Genomic DNA, 11,118 nt, shown 5'->3' on the forward strand with positions numbered 1-11,118 from the left:
ACTTTTAAGCATCACAACTTACATCATATTTACCTATAGGCGCCTAGCCAACAAAAAAGAAATTTTGTTTAAATTCAACAAGGATGTTGAATCTTCTAAAGGAGGGGCGAGTGACGTATACGCAAATACCCTAGCTACCAAACCCAACATACAACCTGTATATCCAGAGATACCCATTATTCCAATTGTCAATAACATAAGCCCAGAGCCTACTTTTGCAGTTATTCAAATCAATCCGACATAAACATTTAACAATTGTCAATAACATAAGTCCAGAGCCTACTATTACAGTTATTCAAATCAATCCAACATTAAATGACAGACATAAATCTTTCCCACGCCTTCGATCGGCGGCATCCGAATTATAAACACTTCACACGCCTTTATCACCGACGGCAGACATAAACAATATTCAGACCTTTAAACAAAGGGTCCAGCCTGAGAACCCATTCGTTAGCATAAAAGCTTTGGCCAATCCAAATTAATTAAACAAAAGATGCAGCCTAGAAACCAACCCATCAGGCCACAGTTTTGACCAATCAAAATTATCTAATCAAAGTCCACTTTCGCTGCTCGCGCGCTGTCACCGGTAGAAGCCATAGCTATAAGAATAATGCATTTTGTAAAATCAGTTTAAGATTGGGGATCTAACTTGAAAGAACTTTACCAATAAAGACTCCGCTATATATTAAAATAAAAATCGCTTTTTTTAATATATTCCGAACCGAAAAACATAATTTATATACAATATAGAATATATATACTTTATCTCCTTCACTGCGTTGCACACTTTTGACCAAAATTATAACTGACCAAATTGGAGCAAACAAGTTCTATGTCACTTCTATAAAAAGAGGAAACATAACTTAAAACAAAAGAGAACGCTACAGTCGAGTGCCTCGTCTATTAGATACCCGTTACTCAGCTAAACAACTAAATATATTTAAGCCTTCTTGTGTTTTTTTTTGTTTTTTTTTTTTTAACAATGTGAATTATAGTGACCAGAGGAAAAAAGGACAAAAAGTTCAAATTATCAATTTGAATTCGGCGATCTCTTAGTGCTGGCAGCTTTACAGCACCAGCTCTGCTTTAGCGCAGGCAGCTTTTGTCCTGCACCAGCAGCTGTGTTTATGTTTATGTTTTTGAGTGCAATAAATTGACTAGAAATATTAAACATACATACTTATATTGGCTAAACACATACATTCTTAAATAGTATGATGTATATTAAAGTCTAAATGTTTGCACAACACGAGTAACGGGTATAGCGAATAGCTTTCTTTGAAAGGAGTTATCTTTGCCGGGCAATTGCAACTGTGTACAATGTAAATACATACATATGTATATGCTTACATACATACATACATACGCCATTGTTCGACTCAGACCTCCAATTTGGCTCACTAGATTTGATTTGCATAGTTCTTGGGATATAGTTCGGTATTGACAAATGAAAATCATCGCAATTTCCTTTAATAGAAATCCTTATCGAGAATTAACGTTGACTCTGTTGAGCATCTTGGCCAGCTGTTCCAAAGTCACCTGTTAGATGGCGCTATTGTATTGCGCCATCTACCACGGGCCATGAGGGGCGGAAATGCAGGCGCTTGCCAGTCTTAAGCGTTTAATGGGTTTTTGGGCGTTAGAGTGGGCGTGGCAAACTTTTATTAGGCCAATCGATTTTTATTGACGAAACAAATACATATCAATTAAAATTTTCATAATATTGTAACGAAAGCCTCCGAAAACCTTGGGCTTTCGATAGTCGGCTAGGTGGCAACGCTTCAAGCAGCGCCAAAAATGAGACTTTGACAGCCCGGCTGCCTGGTCTCTTTATTTTTCTCTCTGTTCCCTTATTCCTTGATTCCTTCTTCTAAAAACGAGATCAGAAAAAAAGCACATGGCGCCTCGTGCGCTCTGTGAGTAGGAGACCCAATAAAGCTGCGAAATAATTAAGAACTACGCGTGTGTTTTTGGTGGAGCTTAGGCGAGGGAGTGGGCATTGACGGGATCGTGACCGCACACCGATCTAAAAAGAAGTTCCGCTCGGCTTTCCGTGACGAGATCCGCCCTTCCACGGCGGCAAAATCGTTACATTGGTGCCAGGTGTGGGGTCACTAGGGTTTGCGAGAACCCTGACCTGCGTCAAAATGCCTAAGAATTCCTCCCGCCACCGCCGTCAAGCATCGCCAGCAGGGTGTAGTTTAGAAGATCCGCAGGATGGAGCTGCCGCGCTGGATGCAGTGGGCCGCGCCATCAACCGCTCGTTCCGCCTTATCGAACAAAAAGTGGAGGCGTTGGATCAGTCGCTCAACCTCAAGTTCGAGCAAAAGTTCGAACAAATGTGGGCGACGTTCGAGAGGACCATGCTGGGCAACAGCGAAGGCGTGAACAAAACTGGGGGTGAGCGACACTCCGCCAGCACCCCGTGCTTAGCTGAAATGGCCAATGCCGGTTCAGGACAGCCGCAGCAAGTGTTTCCACGGAGAATGGACGGCATTCCAGGGACCGCGTCGATGGCTGCCCATCGTCCAGTCGGAGACATAACCTCACAATGGGGAATTCTGGAGGTGTCGGATACAGAGCCGCCTCCTACCTTCGATGGAACACGTCCCTGGCCCGAATTTCAACGCCTACTGGACGACATGGCCGAAGAATACCACTGGTCAGAGAGGAAGAAGTGCAGAAAGTTGTATACGAGTCTGCGTGGGCGTGCTCAGCGTTTTCACGCTACCCTACCAGAAGCCACTCTCAGCTCATACAACTCCCTGACATCCGCCATGCGCGAATACTTTACAATCAGTAAGCACACTGGCTATCACACTTTCCACAATCGTATGCAGGGACCACGAGAGTCTTTCGAGGACTTTGCACTAGAGCTGGAACGCCTGGGCAGAGCTTTATTTGGGGAGTTACCAACCGCCACCTACAACAGCATCATCGTGCAGCGTTTTATCGACGGGATACGCGAGACGGGATACCAGGTCCCTATCATTAGCAGCCACCCGCGCTCTCTAACGGATGCCCTCGATATGGCGTGCCGCATTGAAGCCCAGTGCCGACGACGTACAGCCGCCGCAGTAATGAACTTTGCTGCCGAAACCATAGAAGATCCCCTAGTCTCCCCAGGAAGAAGAGCCCGGGGATCAGGAAGCCATAACCCGAGAGGACCGGGGTTTTCCACTAACTCCGTGCCGCTATCGGGAAACTAGCTACGGTCAGCCTCTCGGGGCGCAGGTTGACAGTCAACACCGTAAGCCCCAGTGAGCAGCCGCTCACCCCCCCCATTCCCCAACGGCGGTTCCGCAACCACCGTACGTCTCCGGCTCACCCTCAATCGCTCACCGCGCCTGCCCGGGTTACTGAATCCGGTTCCAACACCTGTAACGCCCCGCCGCACCTCCACTCGATGCCACCGCCTCCCGAGCAACCCGGCGCCCGACTAAATGCTCCTCCAAATGGAGTGGAAGCCATCGTGGCCCCCTTGCCCCCAGAGCCGTCGCCCGAAGAGAGTGCCGCGCAGTTCACGGACATCGAGCTTACAGCGAACCGGAATACCCACACAGCACGCCGACCGACGGGTTCCCAACAGTCGAGACCTCCCCACCAAGTAGCTGCCAGAACGGGCCCACCTTACGACGAAACGAAGGCCGTCCGTTCGCAGCCGTTGCAGAAGCCGCCGCCAACCAAGCAACACGGCGCCCGACTAAATGCTCCTCCAAATGGAGTTGAAACCTTCGTGGCCCCCGTGCTCTTACAGCCGCCGCCAATCGAGCAACCCGGCGCCCAACTAAATGCTCCTCCAAGTGGAGTCGAAGCCATCGTGGACCCCTTTCCCTTACTGCCGCCGCCCAAAGAAAGTGCCGCACAATCTCAGGAAATAGAGTTTGCCCCACTCCGGAGCGCCCGCACCCTACGTAAACCAACGAGTTTACATCTTACCCCGGAGCCGCCGTCCGGCGAGATCGCCAACGTACCGCCGCCCGCTCCACTAGAAACCGGTTCCATCCGATATGCCGCCGCCGCCGAGTCCTATGGGAAACTACCGCCGCCGCTTGCTGAAGGAGAAGAACTGAACTGAATTCACCCCCCGTGGACACCGTTTTGGGCCGATTGTTCGCTGAACACCCATCCGGAAAGATGCCACTAATGCCGTCAATCGCGGCGAAACGGACAACTACAAACCCTATACAATATGACCATCGCGGGAGCCAGTCTATGCCCGCCGAAGCTACGTATACCTGTAGTGCCGTTGGAGGCCAACATTTACATTGTTTGATCTTCTTACAGAAACATCCTATACGGCTGATCGTCGACACTGGTGCCGCCGTCTCCCTCCTAAACGAGCGGGATTCGCCAAAGCGACTACCCAGTGCACCTTGCCGCGTGACTCTGCAGGGACCATCAGCCGAGAAATTCGTGGCAACCGCACGAGTCGCCGCTCAACTTGTTGTTGCCGGAAGGCCAGTTGAACACGAATTCCTGCTAGTGGAAGGCAGCACCCCAAGCCTGTTAGGCATGGACTTTCTGCTGCAATATAAGGCAACCGTAGACTTGAAAGATCTTCAGTTACGGTTCCCGTGGGGATCCTTGCCGCTATATGCCCCGACTACGGAACAGCGAAATCTACTTTATTCGACCGCGCCAGGTAACATCCTGCCATATAGCGACACCCACTTAACGGTTCGATGCATGTCGGAGGAGCAACTGCCCGCAGCTCTGTTGGAACGTGGAGCTCACTCCCAATTGCCCCCCAAAATTCTACTAGGCAGCACCCTGCTGGACACCACGACCAACACCAGCACACTGCATCTAGTAAATCTCAGCGCGCACACGTATGTTCTCCCAGCGCAAACAATTGTGGGACAAGTGGAAGCAGTAGAGGTTCTGGAAACCCCTCAGGATCAAGACGGAAACGATGAAGCAACCTCCCACAATGAGGAGGTACCCACCGAGTTGCCACCCCCTCTTCGCTCCAAGTGGACGGCCTTGATGAACCGCTTCCAGCGAGTGTTTGCCCGAAGCGATGACGACTCCGGGCATACCAACCTAACCCGCCATGTGATCGATACGGGTCTATCTAGGCCTATCAAGCAACCAGTGCGTCGTCTTGCGCTGGCAAGGAAGGCTGAAGTGGAAGAACTGGTTGCCGACATGAAGCTAAGAGGCATAATTCGCCCATCCACGAGCCCGTGGGCCTCACCGGTCGTTCTAGTAAGGAAAAAGGACGGTTCTACCCGGTTCTGTGTGGATTATCGACGTCTAAACGATATCACCATCAAGGATTCTTATCCCCTACCAAGGATGGATGACATCTTAACCACGATGCACGGCGCCTGTTGGTTCTCCACAATGGACCTTCAGAGCGGTTACTGGCAGGTGGAAATGGACGACGCCTCAAGAGCCAAGACCGCTTCTACGTGTGATGCCGGTCTTTTTGAATTTAACGTGATGCCGTTTGGCCTGACCAACGCGCCAGCGACCTTCGAGCGTTTAATGGACGGCCTATTCTCCGGACATGCCTGGAAATACACACTGGTTTACCTCGACATCATTGTGTACTCTTGGACAGCGGAAGACCATCTGGACCACTTGCAACAAGTCTTGGATAAATTGCAAAGCGCAGGACTAAAGCTGAGTCCCCGCAAATGCCATTTCTTCCGAACCGAGGTTAGTTACCTGGGCCACATAGTTAGCCACAAAGGCTTACGGGCGTGTCCGGAAAAGATTCGAAAAGTCATCGATTGGTCACCCCCGTAACAAGAAAGAGGTACGATCCTTCGTGGGCCTCTGTTCCTACTACCGCAAATTCATCCCGGACTTCGCCACCATCGCTCGCCCGCTACATGAACTAACGGAAACTAAGCGTGCCTTCACATGGACCTCATCGGCTCACGATGCCTTTAAACCCTTAAAATTAAGCTCACTACACCGCCCATTCTAACGTTTCCCACTTATAATGGTGTATTCGTTTTGGATACAGATGCGTCAAACCATGGCGCGGGCGCTGTACTCAGTCAACAACAAGAAGGACAGGAGCATGTACTGGAGTATTACAGTAAATCCTTTAATGCTGCCGAACGCAATTATTGCGTAACTAGGAGAGAGCTGCTAGCCGTGGTTCTATCTACCAAACATTTCCATCACTATTTATATGGCCGGAAATTCTTGCTGCGCACGGACCACTCGTCTCTCCGATGGCTGTTCAACTTTCGGGAACCCGAAGGACAACTCGCTCGCTGGATTGAACGCCTCCAGCAATACAACATGGATATCCAGCACCGCAGTGGCAAGCTGCACGGTAACGCCGACGCCCTGTCTCGCCGCCCCTGTGCTGAATGCCGCATATGCACTAAGGCAGAACAAAACGATGGTCAAGGGATTTTGTTCTTACAGGCCCAACCAGTCGACATTGCTATCAGCCAGGAAAAAGATCCCACTTTGTCGTTGATCCTGCAGTGGTTAAAAACAGGAGAACGACCAACTAAATCCACAACATGGAGTGAGAGCCCCGAGACAAAAGCGTATTGGCACTCGTTCGAACACCTTTTCGTGGAAAGGGGTCTTCTGATGATTAAAACCAAAACAGCGGACGAAGCCTTGGTAGTGCCTCGCTCACTTCAGGAAGAAGCTCTGCGCAGCGCTCACAACTCTACCACCGGCGGACACTTCGGAATTAAGAAGACAGTCGCCAAGCTCAAGCAACGTTACTTTTGGATCGGACAGACTGCAGACGTAGCCCTTTGGTGCGCACGCTGTACCGAATGCAATGCCAGAAAAGGACCTACTCGCCGTACAGTGGGACAACTACAACCCCGCGTCCTAGGTGCTCCATTTGAACGACTTGCGATCGACATACTCGGCCCTCTGCCAACTACCACTCACGGAAATCGCTACATCGCTGTGGTGATGTGCTACTTCACCAAATGGCCGGAGTGCATAGCCCTTCCCAACCAAACCGCCGAAACTGTAGCTCGAGCACTCATCCAAGAAGTGTTTTGCCGTTTTGGTGCCCCATTTATCCTTCACTCGGACCAAGGCCGCAACTTCGAATCAGAGGTATTCCAAGCTTGCCTACGCCTCCTCGCACCACACCGCTACACCCTCAGTCGGACGGGATGGTCGAGAGATTTAATCGGACCCTCCTGGATTACCTGGCCAAATTTGTTGCGACCGATCAACGCGACTGGGACCAACTGTTGCCGCTAGCTCTCTGGGCCTATCGATCGGCTCCACATGAGGCAACTGGGTTTTCACCGTCGTTACTGCTGCTGGGACGGGAACTCCGGCTACCGAGCGAACTGCTGTATGGTCGACCATCCCCTCATCCGGAGAGTTATCCCGCCTACGTGGAACAATTGCAGAATCGCCTCCGACTCACACAACAGATTGGACGACGAAACTTGATGGCAGCCGCTAACGTTAACAAGTTACGCTACGACCTTCGATCGCATCCAGTTGAATTCGCCGTTGGAGAAGAGGTTTGGCTCTACTGCCCTACACGAAGAGTGGGCCGATGCCCGAAACTGCAGTCTGATTGGATTGGACCCGCCGTCGTCACCCGCCGTCACTCCGACCTGGTATACGAGATACGACTACCAGGGAAGCGTGCCACCAGGACCGTCCATGTCAACCGATTGGCCCCTTACCGAGGCCCAAGTCCAGCCGTACTCGGCGAGGAGACTCGAGTCTGAGAGGGGGGTAATGTAACGAAAGCCTCCGAAAACCTTGGGCTTTCGATAGTCGGCTAGGTGGCAACGCTTCAAGCAGCGCCAAAAATGAGACTTTGACAGCCCGGCTGCCTGGTCTCTTTATTTTCTCTCTGTTCCCTTATTCCTTGATTCCTTCTTCCTTCTTCTAAAAACGAGATCAGAAAAAAAGCACATGGCGCCTCGTGCGCTCTGTGAGTAGGAGACCCAATAAAGCTGCGAAATAATTAAGAACTACGCGTGTGTATTTGGTGGAGCTTAGGCGAGGGAGTGGGCATTGACGGGATCGTGACACCACACCGATCTAAAAAGAAGTTCCGCTCGGCTTTCCGTGACGAGATCCGCCCTTCCACGGCGGCAAAATCGTTACAATATCAGAACTGTGGCCACAGCTTGTGGCTTGGGGGCGTCAGAGGGAGCGTGGCACCATTTTGAAACAAACTTGCGCTGCGTAGGAACTCTTAAAATCTACATGCAAAATGCCTATCTTCTAGCTTTTATAGTTTCTGAGATCTCAGCGTTCATACGGACGGACCGACAGACGGACATGGCTAGATCGACTCGGCTAGTGAACCTGAACAAGAATATATATACTTTATAGGGTCGGAAACGCTTCCTTCTACCTGTTACATACTTTTGCACGAATACAATATACCCTTTTACTCTACGATTTTGTTCAGGTAAACGACGAACAAGATTATCGAATAGTGGCCAAATACCTAGACATGGAAAAATAAATTACTATACCTACCAACCTTAAAAGTAGCAAAGAGCTACAAGTAGTTATCAAAGGAATTGAATCAAAAGTTCAAATCATTGAAATAATAGATAAATAAAGAGGACCAATCTGCCAAAAGATGTAGCAACTGTGCGGAAAACCACACGGCCAACTGCAGAGGTTTACCATATTTATAAGGAGATGAAAAAGTATCTCCGTAAACACATCCCAATTACCAAGTGGTATAGAATTAATGCTGGCAACTATAACAAAAACAATGGGAGCAGTACAGCAAACGCTGCAGCAGCTTGTGCGCACTCAAAATCTCCTCCTGAATCTTCTTATCAAACAAAAATCTGTTTAGATAATTACTCTTAAAATATTTTTCTGGAATGCGATTGCCATTTCACAGCACAAATACGAGCTCACGCAATTCCTTGATCATTACGACATTGACGCCATGCTCATATCAGAGCCTCACTTAACAAATAAAAACAATTTTTATCTTACTGGCCATACATTTTATTTGACAAATCATCCTGATGGGAGGGCTCATAGAGGTACGGGAATTCTGATAAAGAATCGCATTAGGCATTAGGCATTGCCATCATTTGCTACGACTTATATCCAAGCAACAACAGTACACCTCGATACCCAAAGCGGCTTTTTAAACATAGCCTCTGTATACTGCCCACCGCACTTCTCTATTACCGAAGCTGAATTTGTAAACTTCTTTGATGTATTAGGTGACCGCTTTATAGCAGCTGGTGACTAAAATGCCAAGCACACCCACCGGATCCTACGTATTGGCCCACCGATCCAAATATGAAGCCTGACCCGATTGATGTTGCTGTCACACGAAGAGTGCCGCAGGCTCATGTTCGTGTGGAACACTTATCAGATCTATCATCAGATCACTTGCCCATCTTGCTTCAACCTCAAGGACACATAACGCCCACATTCTCCAACTACAGGTAAAACAGACTGGCTTAAGTATAGAAAGTATGTAAGTACCCATATTGATAACTGTCCAAACATTTCCTGTGAAGAAGACCTTGACAACTCAGTTGAAGCGTTAGTGATTATTATTACACTGGCTGCACAACATTCCACACAACCTATAACATTTAATAAACCATTTAACAGCAGACGTGCTTCTAGGCACATTGGAGAACTGCTGTACAATAAGAGAAGTCTTCGTCGAGAGTGGCAAGCCCATAGATCCCCAGCCTCCAAGGAGCGCCTCAAAATAGCCAACTACATATTTCGCAAAGCACTAGAGATGAGAAAAATAGAGCTCAACTATCCTATATGAAGCAATTCTCACCAAACAGCAAAATATATCCACTGTGGAAAGCATATCAGACATATGTCCACCAATAGAAAGTGAATCACCCTTATATACACAAACAGGAACTTGGGCCCGCAGCAACGAAGAGAGGGCGAATATATTTGCCATATACATATATGAAGCAATTCTCACCAAACAGCAAAATATATCCACTGTGGAAAGCATATCAGACATATGTCCACCAATAGAAAGTGAATCACCCTTATATACACAAACAGGAACTTGGGCCCGCAGCAACGAAGAGAGGGCGAATATATTTGCCATCCATCTAGAAAATGTCTTCAAACGACTTCAAGCAACGAATAGCTTTGTGTTCGCAATAATCACCAATCCTGAAGCTAGCCCGTAAATTATATTCCATCCAGAAGAAGTTATAGGAGTCATAAAGTCCCAAGACAAAAAGAAAGCACCGGTCACGATCTCATCACCCCAAAAATGATTATAGAACTGCGTGTGGCTGGGCGGTTTAATTTATAAAATCAAATTAATACTTCCACAAAGCACCCAAACAATTTTGGTGCCCTACTTACAAAAAAAAGGTTCGCCGTGCGATGCAAAGATTTCCTCTCTGAATATCATCCAATTAAAGCTGGAGTACCCTAAGGTAGTGTGCTTGGGCCGACATTGTATATTATTTATATAGCAGATCTACCGACAACCACTCTTACATGCCATAAATGCCATCCTAAGTCGGTCTAAATGTCCTCTTAGAGCAACGAAACACTTATTAGATCACCTAGTGCTTTTAGAACAATGGCAGGCAGACTGACGCATAAACAAAAATGCAAACACGTCACTTTTACCCTAAACAGACAAACTTGCCCTTCACTGTCCCTGAACAACATTATTATGCCCCAACCAACTGAAGTAAAATATCTAGGAGTCCACCTGGAAAGACGACTCACTTGGCGTAAGCCTATCGAAGCTAAGAGAAATCATTTGAAGTTTAAAGCTAGCAATCTGCATTGGCTAATTAACGCCCTCTCTTTCAAGGATAAGTGTTACGCCAACCACCCAGGGACGATAGACGACCTGAAGCACGAGATTGATGTCGCCATCAGGGCCATTGAGGGCCATACCATCGAAAATGGGTCGACCGAATGGGCTACTGTGAAGCCAGCCGAGGCAGCCATATGAACGAAGTAGTGTTTCATACATAAACCGCAATGTTGAGGCTATACAACAAAAAAAAATTTTGAAAAATGTTGAAAAAACAACGAGTATATTGTTTTTTATAGCGATTTTAAAACGCAAATCTTGGGCCACCCTATACTAGATTAAGATTTGCCTACTTGTCGTTAGTCGCTAGAAGATTCGAGAAGATTCGATAAATAAAATAC

The 11,118-nt window shown here is 48.0% G+C and overlaps 1 protein-coding gene across 1 annotated transcript; it reads left to right on the forward strand.

Moving 5' to 3' along the window:
* The first annotated feature begins 3,409 nt into the window (after positions 1–3,409).
* On the forward strand, positions 3,410–4,081 carry LOC123037885 (pollen-specific leucine-rich repeat extensin-like protein 1). Its single transcript, XM_044460661.1, has one exon. The coding sequence runs from the start codon at positions 3,410–3,412 to the stop codon at positions 4,079–4,081; it is 672 nt and encodes a 223-aa protein (XP_044316596.1).
* The last annotated feature ends 7,037 nt before the right edge of the window (positions 4,082–11,118 follow it).

The sequence above is a fragment of the Drosophila rhopaloa genome, unplaced genomic scaffold, assembly GCF_018152115.1.
Source record: "Drosophila rhopaloa isolate 14029-0021.01 unplaced genomic scaffold, ASM1815211v1 contig_203, whole genome shotgun sequence".
Classification (NCBI taxonomy): Eukaryota; Metazoa; Arthropoda; class Insecta; order Diptera; family Drosophilidae; genus Drosophila; species Drosophila rhopaloa.